Consider the following 17,813-nt stretch of genomic DNA (forward strand, 5'->3'; position numbering starts at 1 on the left):
GCATTTTACTACTCCATACCCGGTCATGTATTCATATTTATTTATTTATTTTAGATAAAAAGCCAAGACCCTGCTTTTACTGAGGCCATGTTTAGTTCAAAATCATTTTCTAAAAATATCGCATCGAATTTTTGGACACCTAAACAAAACATTAAATATTAATGAAAATTAAAACTAATTATACAGTTATAGGGGAAATCGTGAGCCGAATCTTTTGAGCCTAATTAGTGTATGATTAGTCATAAATGCTACAGTAACCAACACGTGCTAATGACGGATTAATTAGACTCAAAGATTTATCTCGCAGTTTCTACTCGGAATCTATTTTTTTTAATTAGACTATATTTAATAATTCAAATATATGAACGTACGTGTCGATGTGATCACTCTCCCAAAAAATTTTGGAAACTAAACGGGCCTAAAGCAAACTTTGATAATATGCTAAGTGTTTATGATTCTTTTTTGTTTTTGTAAAAAAATATGAGTGATAAAAAATACACGGATTTGTAAACGATGTGGTGTTATTTTACTTTTTTTCCCCTTCATTTTGTAGGGTTTATTCAAGGTTTCTCATGAAGTCGTGATTCATGACGTCACATAGCAAAGTGCAGAGCCTGTATAGCCGTTTAAAGTATATATGCAGATATGCTTGATTCAAGGTTCGGGTTATATATAACTTCTTTCTTTTTTTTTTAAGTTCAAGGACTTTATTAATATAAATGGTTTAAAACCATAATACATGGATCAGCGAGGAATTCACTATTCCTATAAAAAGTAGCAGTAGTGACCGTGAATCTAACACCTAACTTACCACTAATTTCGTCCTATTTTTTAAAAGAAAAAATAACTAAGACATATATCAATCATTTTTATTAACTCTATTTTAATTACATATTAATGATATTTTTTCAATAAAATTTTATTGTAACGCATGGATAGTTGTTTCATAGCAGTTACGACCGATGTTTGGGTAGGCCAAATGAGTTATATTGTTGCAATTTGTATAAATTGTATTGGCCTGGAAGTCTCTTGCTTGTGAGCAATGGCATTACAGAATTTCAGTAGGATTTGCTTATCGCCGTACCAAAATACTAATTAATCTTAAATAATGAATTTTCATCAAATAAATGTCTTATTGTTGTAATCTATTTGATTTGATACATTGTGGTCGGTAATGTTGGTGAATTAATATGACTCCAAAATCCAAATTGCTTGGAGTATCTCAAGTTTAGCAGTAGAGTTGGGTGAAGGTGGCTAAAGATAATCTACCTCTTGTGTTGCTTTATCACATTCAACTATTCAAGCTACGACCTAGTTTGTTATAATAAAAAAATTCAAAAGAAAAGTACGACCTAACTATCGCAAAAATAAAATAGAAATACGAGTACATATTAAGCAGTAGGATACAAATTCAGCAGTGTAAAGGTTTTTTATGTGTAGAACCGGAATAATCCTTTTGTTGATGCGCAAATTGGACGCATTATGGCCATAATTATTTGATGCTTTTTAGGGCATGATTATCTTATGTTAAGACTTGAATTCCATGTGCTTGGATTGCTGTTCAAAATGTATACCCCAAATTGAACTCAAACACTGGTAGAGGGAAATGTCTGAAACATATGGTGCAAATATCATAAACAAATAACTCGAGATGTGTATGTATAGATGTGTGTTGCTACTTGCCAAGTGGTACATTGAGATGACATGTATCGATACATGCTAAGATATAATTAAAATGTTCACAGCCAAAGAATGTAATTAGAATATCTCCGTATAAATAACATCCATAGTATGTGTGACAACGATCCCCTCAAACAAATTTGACTCTAAGCAATAAAACAACGGCTGTCACAAAAAGAAGAGAAAAAATTCACAATTTACGCTGCTGGGGCTGGCTTTGCAGGCAATGGAGGCTTCAATAGCAGCAGCAAGCGCCAGCACTGGAGTAGCTAATAAACAGTGGCATAACTTAGATAATATAAAAGTAGGTCTTCATCTACACAAAAAAGAAGATCCCATTCTAGCCCCCCTCAGGTATTTACACAAGGGGGGATAGATCTTGATTGATTGAAGTTCGTTTTCGTAACGATGCCGATCAGCAGTTCACACCGCATTGCCCCAAGGCGACGGCTTTCTGAGTAGGCGAAATGAAAGGATCGATCTTGACCCACAGAAGGGAGAAGATCGACGCAAGGAGGATGGACCAGACGATGACAATGGTCGGAGTGCGGTTCTGCCTGCCCATTAGACCCTTGAGGAAGGGGTAGAGATGGAGGATCACCCAGATGGAGAAGAAGAGCTTTCCGAAGAGCGGACCCCATGATTGGTAACCACTGTTGATGGCATATGATATACCTGCCACCATGCCCACCAGGTTGATGACAAGCACGGTGGTAGGGGGAATGAGGAGACTGGTCCACTTGAACACATATAGCTCAGCAAAGTCACCATCCTCATCAGACGCCTTTGAGGTAACAGTGAAGTTGGTATCAATCCCTGCCAACACTTTCAGGAGACCCTGGAACACGGCGAAGAGATGGGCAGATGTGCCACCAATGACCCAGAACTGCTCATTTCTCCACCAGTCCTCAATACCAACACCACTCCATCGGAGCTCCAATATACCAGTTGCGAAAATCGAGGCGAAAAGCAGAATAAAGAACATCCCAGCGTAATTGCTAATCTGAATATCAGAAAAAACTCTGATCAGAGATAGGCGGAAACTTAATTAAAACAACAGAGCTCTCCTGAATTAGAAAATGTGATGATTATTGATTAGCAGGAGGCATTGTCAGGAAAACACATAAAGTGACATAATGCAAAAAAAACAATCTGTTAATTAAAAAAATTAATTGAATGCATGGATATCCTTTGTGACTAACCTCAGGAATGATAAATTTGTTGGTGAGAAGACAGATAGCAGGAAGCACACAATAGGCGATAAGTGGAATGGATGTAATTGGGTAAACAATGGTGTTAATGTAAGCCAGCCTCTCCAGAAGCTTCAAACGCCCATTGTAACCATACCAGATAGGACAATGTCTGCTGAGCAGAATCTCAACAGATCCAAGAGCCCAACGGAGCACTTGGTTAAGACGATCAGACAGATTAATTGGAGCAGAACCCTTGAAACATGGCCTTGGTGGCATGCAATAGATCGATATCCAACCTCTTGCATGCATTTTAAATCCAGTCAGGATATCCTCAGTAACTGAACCATAGATCCAGCCAATCTGAAACCAAGTTTGAGAAAAAATGTATTTAACATAAAGCTTATATTTATACATAGAAAAAGGAGTCCACATCCATAACATGGCAAGAAGTTGAATGAACAAAAGAACTCTAAAATATGAAAGCATGAGAAAACACGTGTTGCCCCCACTAACCTCTTTTCCCCATTCAGTTTTGTCCTCATATCCACAACTGATTACGTGGATGGCTTCCTTTAGTAGAGATGCAGGGTTTGTTGAAGGTGGAATGCCTCCTTGAGTCATAAAAGTGGATGCAATAAAAATTGGCGATTGACCAAAACGTTTCTCTAATCTCTTCTGGGACATCAGCACTGACCTTTCATCTTCATAACCTAATGAATCCCAAAAGGTAGTATTAGAGAGAGACAGTCAGCTGAGTATATAAATCTATCTAAACATAAAAGACTAGATGAAGGCATAATGTTGATAACAGTAAGAGCAGTGGTTGTTCATAACATAAAAGTTAAAAGGCGAACAACAACAAACACATACCTTCAATACCCTCTTCTATATCTTCCATGTTGAAGATAGGAGCTGAAGACTCTGTTCTCTTCATCATACGGTTTTTGCTATCCATGTAGCTCTTGCTCTTTTTCTTTCTGCCACCACAGCAGCTCTTAACAACAATGTTAGGTTCCAAATCAGCTTCAGTCAGTACAGGATCATAGCCATACAAGGCCTGCCTATTGAAGCAGCAACCTGTTCCCACATACACTGGGCCCTGAATGCCATCTAAACCTTTCATGTTAATCTGCAAAGCAGAAAACCATGTCAGACATGAATTTTTTTGTTGTAATGACAAATAAAGGCACCACCATACTCACATCAAAGAAGACTATGTTGCGATTAGCATATCGATCGTGCAAGTCAATGCCATCGAATCTTTGTGGGAACTGCACATAACAAGTTTTCCTTCCTAGTGCGGGATCCATCATGAAGCACATTGCTTCTCTAAGAGCTTTGCTACTGTTGAAGTAATGATCACAATCCACATTGAGAAGATAGGCACCGTTTGTCAGCACAGCAGATACACGAATCTACACATGAGAGATACAGATATAAGTATTGAGTTGATAAAGTTCTGTGATAAATTTAGAGAATTGGAAAACATACCAATGCATTCATTGCACCGGCCTTCTTGTGATGCTGGAATCCTGGCCTCTTTTCACGAGAGACATAGACAAGCCGTGGCAGCTCATTACCATCAGTGTCAAGCCCACCACTGTGCCCCAAGAACACCTGCAATTGGCATAACAGGAGCTTAGTACACACCACCCTGATTAAATTACAATTTCAAACCAGTCCATCATTACAAATAAACATCACCTGAATCATGCCAGGGTGGTCCCTTGGGTTATTCCCAGGCCAAGCAGTGCCATCAGCCATTGTCCATCCCTCTTCAGGTACTTTCTGTGCCTTCGCAACAAGAGCATTGATTCGTACCTTGAATTCTTCATACTCTCTCTGAAACAAAGTACCCAAAGTAAAAAACACAAGCACAATATGCATTGGCAGTAATCCAACCATGACAAGTGAAGCATACCTTCATTGCTCGCCTTTCTTTAACAAAAGAAGGTTGGATTTTGTCCTTTAGGTAGTCTATTTTTTGCGCAAAGTAAAACTCCGGAGCTCGTGGTTCGATGTTGTGCTTCTTGCAAAACGGAACCCACTTCCTAGCAAATTCTGCAGTTTCTGACAGAGCTTCAAAAGTCAACATAGCTGAACCATCATCAGAAACATAGCATGACACTTTGTCAACAGGGTAATCCACAGCCAGGATGGACAAAACTGTATTTGCTGTGATTAGAGGAGGCTCCTTCAGTGGATCCACTGTACTGACAAAGACATCAATGGGAGCAAGCTGTGATGGCTCTCCCTCCCTATCATATCTGCAACATTAGATTGGACGTCAGGACAAGGAATGTCAATGTAAGAGTGTTTCAGTGTCCAAGATCCTGAAAAAATGTACATCAATTAATGCAACTTTACCTCAATGCAAGCCTGTCAAGATATGTTTCACGGTTGATTGGGTACCACTTTGGGAATTGATCTAGAAGCCAAGATAAGGCAAACCAAATTTCACAGATAACAGATACTAGCCACAATCCATAAGCATCATGCACTGGATGAGTGACACGATATTGGAAGAAGAAGCACAGGATGATAAGCCGGAGAATGATAACTATCCGGTAAAGGTTGAGTTGGTTTGAAGGGATAGGCACTATGCGGCTCAGAGGTAGACGTGCATCATCAACCCTGCCATAGACAATCACAGAAACTTCAATATACTTGAAGCAATGTATATAATATGCATCAAATTACAGTATAATGGTAAAGCATAGTCAATGAATATCTATATCCGGATCAACTCAGATATGTAAAACTATCTAATAAGTCATTGAATAACATGGAAGAAAGGGCATTATGTTTTATAATTTAGATTCTGATATCAAGTGAAACTACAAGTCTATTGTGCTTGAGTGAGTTATCTTCAATATATGCTTATAAGATATACCTTCAGCCTGTGCATCATAGGTATTTTTTTCCATCTCTAATGTCAGTTTTTATCATCCAAAAAGAACTATCTACTACACAAGAACGAATAATAATATAAGGACAAGTTGTCCATACATTTGCATATCTTCACCGTTTGAGCCAGTCCCTTCCATGTCTCCTCCCCTAGCCTCTGGATATTTATTAGCCACCTGCATCATATTTTTGTCCTGTTTATTCCTCCAGCTCTCAACTCTTTCTTTCCAGTCAACACTGTTAAGCCCATAGGAATTCAAGTCCTTGGAGGGGTCCACAATCCTCACAGGAACTGAAATGACAGTAGAGAAATGTTAGCACTTTTCAACCCAATGTTTACCAAAGGGAGCAATTTTATTATAAGTAAGAAAATACCTGGAACACTTGGATCAACATAGCTTGATGTTCCACTGCGGACAGAATGGCGATCAGGGGAAGCATCAGGGATCTCTCCGGAGATCTAAATGAAAAAAATCAGTTCGTCAGTGCCCAATAACATGACATTCTTACAGAAAAAAGTTCACAGATACAAGTGAGAACATATATCATGTCAAACAGTACCTGTTGCCCACTTGTCAGACGGGGAATCCGATGCTGTTCATGGCGTGAAGATGAAGACAGGTCAACATCTTCCCCCTGTCTCTGTATCTGCCACTCTGGACCTTTGCCATTGCCATGCTTATAGTTGAATTCATTGTCCAGGTCGTCCACATCTTCCTCCTCCTCATCACCCTGAACTCTAGGGCTACCTGGATCCCATCCAATCAAAAAAAATTCACAGTATACATCAGTTACTTGTATTCTAGGAATAAAAGAGATTTGGCAGTCATAGATAAAAAAAGTATATAAATAATAAAATGGCCGTGCAGAAACCAACCTTTATGTCTCTTGTATCTAGTCTTGCACTGAGGGCAGCACTGGTTCCCTTCCTTGCGCTCATACTCATAGCAAGGGCGGCACACCGGGAATGCACACTCGTTGCAAGCAACAAAGACATCGCCGTTAGCTGAAACACCAACGGTGTCGCCACAAATCTGGCAGACCTGCCCATTCACGCTCTTCCCTGACTTAGCCTGCAACAGCACGAAAACAACTACAGCAGTCAGCGCATGCGCAAGCGGCACTAGTAGGACTGACTAGTAATCCATCAGCAAACGACCATCTGCACGGCTTCAAGTCGAGACCAAAATCCTAAAAGCTAGAAACGGAGGAGCTCTACAAAAAAAAGTGGGGGCATGAATTCCACAGTGCTGAGGTTCAGTGCGTGCATCGGTGCTAACCAAGCGGAGATCCAACACAGCAATGGCAGTTAAAACGCTACGCGAAAGCCTGCGCCGCGGAATTCCGGGAGCTGCATTGCTCTAGCTAGATCTCAGCAGTTCCTCGCACGAATCCTACTAGCTAGCTAGCTAGCTACACAATCCCATAGAACAAACGAAATCGCGGAGGGAATTCGAGAGAGGCGAGCGCGCGGCGCAGCACTCCCACTCCCCCTCCCCCCACACACCAGATCCACCACCGACACGCAATCGCAAACGTACCGGCGGTGGCGCGTCGCCGTCGTGGCGGATCATGACGAACTCGTTCCGGTTGCGGGAGCCAGCCACCATCCCCGCGTTCGCCGCCATCCTCCTCCTCCACCACCAACCAAACCGAGACGGCGGCTACGACGGACGGAGAGGGGGCGAGGGCACGGGCACAGATCCGCGCTCGGGGGGCAGGCGAGCAGCCTAGATCGCCGCGGCGACCGACACCACCATTCCCCGCACCTCCCAGATCCGCCTCCGCCTCCGCCTCCGCCTCCACTCGCAGCTCCGCTCCGCTCCACTCCACCTCCTCCTCTTCCTCTTCTTCTTCTTACATACGCACACGCTCGGGTTGGTTTCGCTCCGGTTGGTGTGAGCCTCCACCGGCTACCGCCGGTCACCCCCCCGCCGTGGGGGTGACGTGGGCTCATCTCCGCCGTCGGATGGGGGGGATCCGGGCCGCCGGATGTGGGGGTGGGGCCGGTGGGCTGGGCACAGGCTGTCACCCCGCTGACGTGGTGGGCCCGGGTGACCGGCGGTAGCGGGTGGATCTGTCGGCGCCTCGGCAGTGGACCGGAATGCCCTCCTACCTGCCGCTCGCTGCGCTTTTTAGTTTCTTCGTTTTTGTTTTTGTTTTTATTTTTTCGGGGGATTTTTTTGGAGATGAAATGGGCATGTGCAGCATGCGTGTTACATGTGAGTTGGCATCAAATCGATGGTGCTGTGATTGGTAGATGATAGTACTAATCTGGTGAGAATTATTGTATTTTGGAGTATGTTTATGCGATGTTTTTTGTCCCAGATGTCTTAGGCTTTTTTTCTAATGCAAGATTATTTGACCATGTGAATAGAAATATTATGGAATTGGAGCGTCCACCTAAATCTAATGGGTTGGAGAAACATAACAAAGGAATAACTATTTGGATCAAGTGCATAAATTAGAAGAGATATACAAAGGAGTTTTTTTTTTCAAAAACTTGGACTTCACGTCGAGAAATTCTCTCAAATTCTTGTGTTTTGAGGTATTTCTATGGAATTTTAAAGGAGTTTGGATAGGATTTTTTTTTCCAAAAGATCATATAGGAATTTGTCCATGGAAGTCTAATCCTTCGAAATTTGTCTGCTGTAAAGGGGCCCTTAGACTATGTTTACCATTTTTCTTTCTACGAAATATAGTTCAAACGCTCATGTTTATAACACACATACTCATATCATCACTATGAATGTATGTTCATACTGTACTTTTATGTGCATCTAAAATCTATATTTAGCACTTATTTCAGTGACGTGGATGATAGAAAACTAAAGATAAATAGACAGCAATGATGTTAAATAGCATAGTATTTGTTGTCTATGCCCTTTATATATGCTTCAGATTTTGAGTGGTTCCATGATATGGTGGACAATATTAGAGTTCGTAGTTTCGTACGTGCCCTTAAAACTTCAGAGTAGAAATGCTTTGGATCATTATGGACTTAGTTGGGCAAGGTTATTTTGATCATCTTTAGAGCCTCAATGTGTTGAGGTTTAGTAAAATCGAAGAAAATATATTTGCATTGGGTTTAAAATGTAGGAGACAAATATATTAGAGTTTGTAGTGTTTTTGCAACATCAATTTTTTTTGCTTATGTTTCTGATTATAAGCCAAAATTTAAATTTTAAAACTTAAATTTAGACTTAATTTGAAGGTTTTTTCGTTTATTTTCTAGTCTTTGCTTTTGGATCAATAAGAACACATATATAAAAGTTTTACTCAAAATTTATTTTTTAACCATTATAATTCATTCCACTTATGCTTAATATAAGTGAAACAATGATGGTGGTCTTTTTTGCTTAGATTGATATGTGTGATATCGACTAAAGAGAAAGTTTCTGATAATATAGGGGAGTATATACTATGTGCATTATTTGAAATGAAAATGACATGTTTAGGGGCTCGAGGATAAAAGGTAATTCACACACATAGGTCAGCAAATCATGTGTTAATTTCTTTCCATTCCCTGAACCAATTAAATTTGCGGTCCAACCTGCGGTTCTTAGAGTACCTGACACTCCTCCCAGGAAACTAATTTTCTTCCTGTCATTTCATCTACCGACAATTGCAACATTTTGGCACATAATTACAGTTTTCCACCTTACTTTGGGATTTTTATAAATTTTTCCATCATCTCAAAAGAACTTATATGTATGCTAAAAAAGCAAATTGTTTTTTGTACTCATAAAAACAAAGAACAAGACTGTTTTTCATTTCTTATTTATGTCACTCTAAGCACATTATAGTACTGCATACAATGCAATTTTTTCTTACAAAATCTGCAGCAACTAACAATATACAAAATCAATAAAATAAAAAAAAGAGATGTTTGTAAGACCCTGTGGCTCTTAACTCCACAGCTGATATAAATAGCTACTGAACTGCCCTTTGTCTTCATCATTGCAGCTGCAAAAGATTATTCATAACTGGACATAATTTGGGAATAAAATTAAGCATGCATGAAGGGGAAAAAAATTCAAATCAAATCATATACAGAGGGAGCCTGTGCTGCTGCTGCTGCTCCAAATTATAGCAAGAGCAAATTCATGAGATCTGTGCTGATTTGTGCTTTGCAATCAGCAAGTGTCCGGTAAACCGTTCTTGTCCCAATAATGGCGGTTGGGCTGCCACTGTCCTGCCCGTCGGTGGCCTCTTTTCTTTATTGTTACTTGCAGTCTCTAATACCATAATTTTCTTTCTCTCTAATCTCTCCTGGTTTCTTTTTTGTTCTTCCAACCAATTGGAATCTTCTCCATCGCATGCATGGAAAATGATTTGCCATCAGCCTGATGGCGCTGGTGTGTTTCTGTTACACTGTTCGTCACGAAAACTACATCTTTAGACTTGCTCTAGCATTTGTGATGGTTTGTCATAAGCCCTTGCTTATTTTACCTCAGGATACAATGATAAGCACACACTCCATCTATTCCAAAGTATAATGACATATTAATTAGACACCAGTAGCTTATTTTATCATAAATCCTTGCTTATTTTACTTTCGGGTGGTGTTTAACAGTAAAACTATGTAGGGCTCATTCGTTTCAAAAGATTTTCACAGAATATTTGTAGGATTACCTATTTGGTTCATATATTCGTTTCATAGAAATGACATGCAGAAATTCCAAAGAAATACTGTATAAATTCTATGAAAACATACAATTTTTATAGGATTAAAACATCCACTCCTATCTCATTTGTTTTGGTTGGCATAGGATACATGCTAATTCTTGTGGTTTATATTCATGTGTTCCGAGTGTTTCATACCATCACATTCCTCTGTTTTTTAATCTTCTGTTTTGTATATACAAACCCATAATATTTCTATATTTTTTCTATTCCTACGTTTTTCCTATCATTTGAAACGAATAAGCCCGTATATTTTGGACCAGATAAGGTAGCAGAAATTATGTTTTTACCTCAGTTGCAAGCTGAGTAACAGACTAACAGCAAACTGTAAAAGAGAAAGCCAGCTAAACGTGACAAAAGAATTCCTTACCTTGCTAAATTCCACAACAGTTTTGTCAGTAACAGAATGGAGGCTCAGGGTCTGCTTAATTAGCCTCTTTTGCACTTGATTACGGTGTGCTATAGTGGCTAGGAGTAGGACTATGCTGAAAACAAGTTAATTAAAACGAGCCTTGTCCGGTGTAATTAACCAGCGGATTAGTAGTGGTAGTAGCAGTCCTGTCGATTCTTAGCTGTCGTGAGGCAGCAAGCTAGCAACCACCGCTGTGACGCTAACGTGTCTCTGCACCGCTGGTCACATGCGAAGTTGCGAAAGAAAAAATCAAGGTGACAAATGCAACGTGGGGGAAGGGAATATTCAGAGCTCAAGATGTCTTCAGAACGTACTACTACACTACTCTACTCTGAAGTCTGAAGTCTGAAGAACAGGACAGCATACAGATTCCAAATTTTTTTTCAAAACCATCGCGTCGAAATTTTAGACACCTAAATAAAACATTAAATATAAATGAACCAAAAAACTAATTGCACAGTTATGGAAGAAATCTTGAGATGAATCTTTTGAGCCTAATTAGTTCATGATTAGGCATAAGTACTACAGTAACCAACATGTGCTAATGATGGATTAATTAGGCTCAAAAGATTCGTCTCGCGGTTTCTAGGCTAGCCGTAAAATTTGTTTTTTTATTCGTGTCCGAAAACCCTTTCCGACATCCGGTCAAATATTTGACGTGACACTTCTCCCAAAAATTTTCTCAATCTAAACACTTGCTGAGAGTGACAGTGCTGGAGAATAATTTCCTGGAGCATGTTGCTGTAAATACTGTAATTCTTGAGCACGTTTTATGTTTAGCAACAATTTTATCCCGAAAATATAATTTCCATATTTTTTTATAAAATAATAGTGCTATGTGTGTAGACTCTAAAATTCATGGCTCTTCGATAAATTCAATACTAAATCTGTAGATTTGTGAAACACGATCTTAAATGTATACTATTTCTAATGCATTCAATGCTAAATCTGTAGTTTTAATTTCGTAGTTTTTCAATACTTGGATCAAGTTGTATGTGTTTTGTGAAATTTACTCGTAAGAAAATAAATATGAGTGCTCGTAGATTTGATTTTGGGTAGAGTATAAATTGGCAAACTGTTTCCTCCGTGTGACTCTTTATATTAAGGTAAGTTTGTGTAATTTAATGTAATCTTGCAAGAGAAGTACTGAAGAAACAATTTGAAAAGAGAAGGAAAAAAAAGTTATAACGGAAGCAAAACATAGAAGATGAAGGTCCCATTTTAGGAACCCACAATTCCTTGCTTATATGGGCCATGATTTTAATTTAAGGTAGCAAATCAGGATTGGGACCTGAATTGTTAGCACTATAATCCCCAGCCCATCCCTTGGAAAGAGCGGCCAAATTCAAGGCTCACTTTGGATGCGCCTCCATTCTAGTCCACAAACACATAAATAATCCAAGATTATTACTACTTCCTCCGTCTTAAATACTGCTATCTTCGACTATGCACCTAGACTTCACAAACATCTCTATACCATATATAAAAGAACTAGTGACAGTGAATCTGCCACCATCACTACGGTGGATGGCATGTGGGCCCCGCGTGGGCCCGGACAAGGTTGGGAGGAAGGGAGGTCGGAGAGGGAGCGGTGAGGACGTCGTCGTTGTCGCCACTGGGTCGCCGCCGGTTTCGCCCCCGACCACCGTCCCTCCTCCTGACGTTGCCCCGCTGCCACTGCCCTAGCCTGGCGCCACCCTCGACCGCCGCTTGCCTCGCTAGCGCCGCCCTTTTTCCCGCCAGTTGCGCCACCACCTCTCTCCTGCCGGTGCCCTATTTCGGCCGGCTACACCCCATCTCCCCTAACGGACGCCCCTGTGAGGAAGAGAAAAGAGAGAGACAAAGAGGAAAAAGAAAGAGGAGAAAGAAAGGGAACACAACTAGGGGAAAGAAAAAGAAAACAGAGAGGAGAAGTAAAGAGAAGAAAGAGAGTGGACTCCTACCAGTGGAACCATCTATTTGTCCCATTTTACTTGTTCACTTTTATTCATACATGTTTTTTTAAGAAAAAAATAAACGAGGATCAACTACTCTCACTTAATGATATTTTTAAAATATAAAATCTCGTTGCAACGAACGAGTAATTTGCTAGTATCTAAAAATATAACCAAACAAAGCTATATTTTAAGATAAGGAGAATATTGTCTCCGGTTTTTATTGTTTGATGCAATTAACTTTCAAATACATGTTTGACCAATCATAAAGTTTATGCAATTATATTTTTATTTATTTTTATCATTACAAATACTTAAACATAACCTATACTTTTACATATTTACGTAATTTTCTTAATAAGCCGAATGGCCAAACGTCTCACCATCATCGAAGAAACAATAGGGATTAGCTTTTAAGTACACATGAAAAAGATTATTAGTCTCTTTTAAAGGTACATCAAAGACACACTGAGGTCATCTTTTGGCTTTTTTCATGGAAAAGTGAAATGACATATTTGCAAATAAAAAATAATTATAAATAAAATTTTTACATACATGTTTCTAGCGATTTAAAAGCAAAAACTAGAAAATAGGCTATGATAAAAAAACCCAAAAATTATTAAAAAATTAAAATTTAATTTAAAAACAAAATAAAAACACTAGCCGCCCGAGAAAACGCTTGCTCTCTTGACCCTGGGACAGGCCCAGTACCCGGCCCGGCCTACGTACCCTCCTGGAATCCCTCTTCTCCCCTTTCTATGGCGTGCGGAAAAACTATTTATTTTTTCTACAACTATTTAATAGTATAATTGATAAAATTAATTACTATAAAATTACAAATTTATTTTACAAATGTAAGATCATGAATTTCAATATAGAAACTTTTTTTAAAAAATACCATGTTTTTTAATTGTTCAAGAAGTATGTGCGAAAGTCAAGGAATAATCTGGTTAAAAAAAACCTAAATTTAGCACGATAACATGCTTGCTCATGGCGATCGGAGAGTTGCTCAAACAATCCAAAGGTATATATTTCGACAGTTCATCTGTAAGAGGACCAGTGTGTCACACACTTGCAGCATGAACACATGGTCACATCAAACAGCAGCTGCAAGGCAGTAGAAATGAAAAGGCAAGCAGCTAAAAGGAATTCCCAACTCTACTAATTCGCTGCTCCTTCAAGCAAAGATAGTTAAACAGCAATCATAAGTAAGAGCTACAACCTGAACCACTTATGTAGCCACTCTCTACTTGTTAGCAATCTCTCTAGATAACAGTTTATTTCAAGTTTCCAACCCCTAAGCATGTCACATATAAAAAGAGAACTGTAAAGATTATTACTTAAGCAGAAAACATTTGATGTTTTCCATTATAGATGAACCCAGTGTTACATATAGTTAATACATGCCAGTAAAAGAAAACTGCATGTTAAAAATCCCTGAAAACATTTTTACATGTTCACTATTGTTTCTACCTGCCCACTATGCCTTTCTCATTAGGTTTACATTTGGATAAAGCAACTTTGGCTGAGATTGATCATGCCTAGGTGCTGCCAAACCTTTTGAATGGTAGTAGCTTGGTAGGCAGAGAGCCAAAAGGATATGCTTTATGGACAAAGAAGGTGGAAATGGAACTACCAGACACCTTTGTTTCCCAATGACTATGCACATCAATTTTTTTCCCCTATGAAAACAATGCACATCAGTTATGAAATGCCATCATGCATTAGTGTGACAGAGGCTACATCAGTACATCACCACCTAATGTTTGAATCCTTACTGGAAGTAGGTTGGAATTGTCAGTATCTAGAGACAGGTAGATAGCAGGTTCGTACATAGTTAGTCACAACAAGCCCACAACAGGAGAGAATACCCACCCTTTGACAGGTGGAGTTCATGCCCACATATCTTTTGACAAAACATGGCCTCTACAACTACCTTTTTTTGCCAGAAAGACCCAAAGATTGACCCATCTTGCCTTATAAACTTGGTACTAGGTCTAGGTGTAAATCAGATTAGATAAAAATTGACTACCACTCACTCTGGGTCATTTGCCAAGACCCTACCTAACTAACTCCACACTAGTTTGTACTATACGCATGTACTCTTGCATCGACACATAATCTAAGTTTGCATCTGACACATGTTGTCAATTTCGAGTCAGGAATCCTCTGCATATGCAAGCAAGTGTTATGGAACTCAGTGAATTGAATAAAAAAACACGGGCTGCCTATATGAATTTCATTGCAAGTTCATAATAAGTTCATATGCAGAGCAGAGTGTGTTTTTGAAGCAAGGGAGTGACCATAAACAATATTCAGACAAACACCGGCTCATGTCATCAAGAGTTTCCTGTGTGCATCAGCTCACAAGGTCACAAGGATGGTAGCAAGTCAGGACTTCATACAAATAACTCATCTAGCCAACTAGACATAAAGAAACTAGTAGAAAAACTAATGAATGAACCAGGTGCTCTATAAAGCCAATGGCTTACTACTATCAGATGACAACACTTAACAATTGTAAAATATACGTAAAACAAAATAATTAATCCAAAGTGGACTTTGACTCATCATATACTAACTACTAGGTCATCCATGCAATCACACTCATTTCCATATAATCCAAACATATCCAAAGTCATCTATGCAATCAAGATTGCATACATGATAGTGAACATTCAAACCTCCTAGCAGTAGTTAATCCAAGGCTGAGAATGCTTCTATAGTATGACTTAATACCTACTAGTTTTATATGCTTTGCTTACTTCCAACTTTCCAATAAATCCTTTTCTAATCATATAACCTTATCTCGTCTAAAAAAGGATCTGACCTTTGATTCATAAATCAGTAAATCACATATAAGGCTAGAAAAAAATTGCATAGTACACTATGGATCCCGACTCCTGAGTAGCCTAGCAAGTGAATTTGAATATAGCTAAGATGCTTAAAGGTTTGAGTACATAAGGGATTGGTAAATTCCATTTTGATTGACCAGTAAATCAAGGGTATGCATGCAGACCACATTCAGTGATAAACCTTGAAATACAGAACACATAGTAGAAAATAGAAGTATCACTTGCACATCATAATATCATGTTGCTGCACATGAGCATATACATATATGCTACTAGAGTAATACTATATGCACATAGTTAACACGTCAACAGAAAAGACAAACCATAAACAGGTCCTGACTATGGCTACCAATATAAACAAAAGAGAAACAAAGAAATAAGGAAATAAGCAAACCTATAAAAAAAAGCACTAAGTGCTACAGAACATCCACTGTTGAACTTTAACCTTGGAAAGTTCTATAATTCTAGTACCTTCTGGGCTTGGGAGGCTGTGAGGGTTCTTCCTTGCTAAAAATGCCGCAGAACAAGCAGTGGGAGACTTTGGGTGAAGGTGGATCCATAGCAGGAGGAACAGGTCGAGTACGAAAGGCCTGGTTGCCAGACCTGCTGCGCTCCACACTATCACTGCACTTGCGTTGTGCCGTCATACCGGATCCAATGCTACGAGAGTGCCTTAGCTCTTTGGATTCTAAGCTACTAGCCTCTCCATCACCAGTTGAGCTTTGATAAGTCTGGTCATGGCCTTCAGACATAAGCCTTCCATCCCAGACCAAACCTGATGAACCAGACCTCCTAAATGTTTGGGAGGATCTCTGCAGACCTGCCATCTCCTTCTCCCCTCTTTGTGACTTCCTCTCACTGTTTGTGTGGGTGTGGGCATGCACCTAGGAAGTCCTATGGTGCATAATAAGGAGTAATGACTGCAGTGGGAGAGGAAAGGGTGTATTCCTCAAACCTAACAATACGCAAGCATATAAAAGGAAGGGTAACCATAACAAATTTCAGGATGAGTCAGATGATGGTGACAAGGGGAGAGGCCTTGGGGTTAATGAGATTGTAAGGTCTGTCTGCACAATGCATTGCATCAAGCCATGAATTAATAAAAAATGGGCCCTTGTTTCTCTATGTTCTACACAAGTGGTACTAGTTGAAACACCGCCTTTTTGGTTGTGACATATTCAAGGACCAAAGGAACATTATCCAACAGTAAACATTAAATGTATAATAGAAAAGTAACATTGCAGCATGGCACAAAATTTCTTTCGTTTAGAAAAAAAAATCACAAGCCACGGTTTTGTTTTAAGTACCGATGTACCACCAAAGATGCCAAACTGTTGTCAGCGTGAACCTTCCTGAAAAACAGGTTAATGTTGCAACAGTTTACCCACTACAGTTCCCACCGCGTGATAATCCATTATATTGATCTTGTAAATCATATCCTGCTTGAGGCTGTCCCCACTCCATGGTTCAAGCAAAACAAGGTGAGCGAAAAAAGCAGCATACTTGAAACAAAAACTCACAACAATTCTACAAAATTCAAATACACGACTGTACATGTACCGAGTTTCAACACCAAAACCAAGACAGGTTAACTTTGATATAGCATCAACTAGCTTTGGTATGATCTCTAAGATAATGAGCTATGTCCGTTATTCTACAATAACCGGCTTTCTCCTAGTTATCGAAACAAAATCTGTATGACAACTGTTGCTTGGGATTCTACCGTTTTCTACTCACATGGCACAAAATGGAATAACTTAATTTCAATAGCATTAAGGTGAGAAAAAAAAGGAAGAAACTAGTCAATGGCTCAAAATCCTACACTATTGTAAGATGACCAAGAAAGAAGTTACGTAGTTAAAGCAGTGCTATATTAATTCAAAATATTAAGCGAGGCAGAACTAAACATATGATCTAACGGCAACAATTTTTGCAAACATTCTTCACAACTCAATGATTGTTCATGTAACAGGTTAAACACTAATATAAGCCCTTGACTTTGGACCATAATAGGAAATACTTGCAAAAAGAAAAGCAGAAAGCAGTAGTCTTATCATTAGTCGAGAAGCAAAAGTTTGGGAATAATATGCGGTGAAACATCCTATAAACTATCACAAACAGTAGCAGAAGGCACAGGTAAATATGG

At 39.2% G+C, this 17,813-nt stretch overlaps 2 protein-coding genes across 3 annotated transcripts; both read right to left on the bottom strand.

The window, feature by feature from the left end:
* Positions 1–1,670: 1,670 nt before the first annotated feature.
* LOC102707869 (probable cellulose synthase A catalytic subunit 1 [UDP-forming]) lies at positions 1,671–7,618 on the bottom strand. The gene is made up of 14 exons (XM_006654034.3): positions 7,322–7,618; positions 6,658–6,853; positions 6,342–6,529; positions 6,156–6,240; positions 5,883–6,072; positions 5,241–5,507; positions 4,795–5,140; positions 4,578–4,715; positions 4,365–4,490; positions 4,076–4,288; positions 3,744–4,002; positions 3,387–3,583; positions 2,883–3,233; positions 1,671–2,683 (listed from the first exon to the last, which is right to left on the bottom strand). The coding sequence occupies exons 1-14, from the start codon at positions 7,406–7,408 to the stop codon at positions 2,096–2,098; spliced, it is 3,231 nt and encodes a 1,076-aa protein (XP_006654097.1). The 5' UTR covers positions 7,409–7,618; the 3' UTR covers positions 1,671–2,095.
* Positions 7,619–14,196: 6,578 nt separating this feature from the next.
* Positions 14,197–16,591, bottom strand: LOC102707314 (MAPK kinase substrate protein At1g80180-like). 2 transcript variants are annotated; one of them, XM_006654984.2, is made up of 2 exons: positions 16,139–16,591; positions 14,197–14,494 (listed from the first exon to the last, which is right to left on the bottom strand). In XM_006654984.2, exons 1-2 carry the CDS (start codon positions 16,492–16,494, stop codon positions 14,293–14,295), a joined length of 558 nt encoding a protein of 185 aa, XP_006655047.2. In that variant the 5' UTR covers positions 16,495–16,591; the 3' UTR covers positions 14,197–14,292. The 2 variants fall into 2 exon arrangements, with proteins under 2 accessions (XP_006655047.2, XP_015693350.1); XM_015837864.1 differs by lacking the exon at positions 14,197–14,494 and adding an exon at positions 15,023–15,162.
* Positions 16,592–17,813: the final 1,222 nt, after the last annotated feature.

This window comes from Oryza brachyantha, chromosome 5, assembly GCF_000231095.2.
Source record: "Oryza brachyantha chromosome 5, ObraRS2, whole genome shotgun sequence".
Taxonomy (NCBI): domain Eukaryota; kingdom Viridiplantae; phylum Streptophyta; class Magnoliopsida; order Poales; family Poaceae; genus Oryza; species Oryza brachyantha.

Coding starts and splice junctions, on each gene's coding strand:
- LOC102707314 (XM_006654984.2), bottom strand. CDS start 16,494: ATGGCAGGTCTGCAGAGATCCTCCCAAACATTTAGGAGGTCTGGTTCA. Junction 14,495..16,138: donor CAGCCTCCCAAGCCCAGAAG/GTACTAGAATTA, acceptor TTGTTTTCATAG/GGGAAAAAAATTGATGTGCA.
- LOC102707869 (XM_006654034.3), bottom strand. CDS start 7,408: ATGGCGGCGAACGCGGGGATGGTGGCTGGCTCCCGCAACCGGAACGAG. Junction 4,289..4,364: donor CCGGTGCAATGAATGCATTG/GTATGTTTTCCA, acceptor TCTCATGTGTAG/ATTCGTGTATCTGCTGTGCT. Junction 2,684..2,882: donor ACAAATTTATCATTCCTGAG/GTTAGTCACAAA, acceptor TCTGATATTCAG/ATTAGCAATTACGCTGGGAT.